This window comes from Neopelma chrysocephalum, unplaced genomic scaffold (assembly GCF_003984885.1).
Source record: "Neopelma chrysocephalum unplaced genomic scaffold, ASM398488v2 Primary Assembly neopelma1_91356, whole genome shotgun sequence".
Taxonomy (NCBI): Eukaryota; Metazoa; Chordata; class Aves; order Passeriformes; family Pipridae; genus Neopelma; species Neopelma chrysocephalum.
The window spans coordinates 1-1142 of record NW_020920131.1 but is presented as its reverse complement, the minus strand read 5'-3'; the positions used below and the strand labels follow the sequence as shown (position 1 = coordinate 1142).

Sequence of the window (1142 nt, the reverse complement as noted above, 5' to 3'; positions counted from 1 at the left end):
CTTCAGCCAATAAAGACTCCACAGCCCCAGGTGTGGGCGGGGCTGGGCGCTGTTTAATTACTGTCGGTGGGTAATGAGGAGGGTGTGGCCCGGTGAGGGGGCGTGTCCCCGTTGTGGGCGTGTCCTGGTGGGGTGGGCGTGTCCCCCGGGAGGGGGCGTGGCCTCACCACTTGCCGCGCTTGCTCCAGTCCTTGGGGGTGAAGTGCAGGCACTTGGCGTCGATGCGCAGGAGCCGCTTCAGCATCGCCCGCTCGTGGCCCTCCACGATGTCCTCCGACAGCGTCAGGATGTACTGACCCTAAAGGGACACACAGGTGAGGGACAGGTGAGATAGAGCTGGGACAGGTGAGAGACAGGTGTGACAGGAGCCGCTTCAGCGTCGCCCGCTCGGGGCCCTCCACGATGTCCTCTGACAGCGTCAGGATGTACTGACCCTGTGGGGACAGACAGGTGAGATACAGGTGAGATACAGGTGAGAGACAGCTGTGATAGAGCTGGGACAGGTGAGAGACAACTGTGACAGGAGCCGCTTCAGCATCGCCCGCTCGGGGCCCTCCATGATGTCCTGGAACAGAGTCAGGGTGTACTGACCCTAAAGGGACACACAGGTAACACAGGGGACAGACAGGTGGGACAGGTGTAACACAGGTGGGACAGGTGTGAGGTGTGACACAGGTGGAACAGGTGTGATACAGGTGGGACAGGTGTGAGGTGTGACACAGGTGTGACACAGGTGTGACACAGGTGTCCTTGGAGAGCCTCAGGCTGCACTGACCCTGCCCAGGTGTGTGGGGACCCCCCAGGTGTTCAAGGGAACCCCCCAGGTGTTCAAGGGAACTCCTCAGGTGTTTGGGGACCCCCCCCAGGTGTGTGGGGACCCCCCCCCAGGTGTTGGGGCCCCACCTTGTAGTAGTTGATGAGGTTCAGGTACTGGAGGGTGGAGATCACGTCCTCCTTCTTGATGCTCGTGATCTCGCTGATCTCACTGGGGGGAAGGGCACAGTGAGGGGGGAGGGACCACCAGAGACCCCCCCGAGACACCCCAACACCCTCAGAGCCCCCAACACCCCCCTGACACCCCCTGAGACACCCCCAACACTCCCAGAGCCCCCAACACCCCCCTGACACCCCCAGAGCCCCCA

General features: G+C 62.4%; 1 protein-coding gene across 1 annotated transcript; it reads right to left on the bottom strand.

Moving 5' to 3' along the window:
• Positions 1–33: 33 nt before the first annotated feature.
• Positions 34–1050, bottom strand: LOC113979978 (histone acetyltransferase KAT5-like; the record flags this gene model as incomplete). The annotated part of the gene is made up of 2 exons (XM_027707254.1): positions 34–298; positions 904–1050. Coding segments are annotated over 2 exons (282 nt in total), but the record flags the coding sequence as incomplete, so codon positions are not given.
• Positions 1051–1142: the final 92 nt, after the last annotated feature.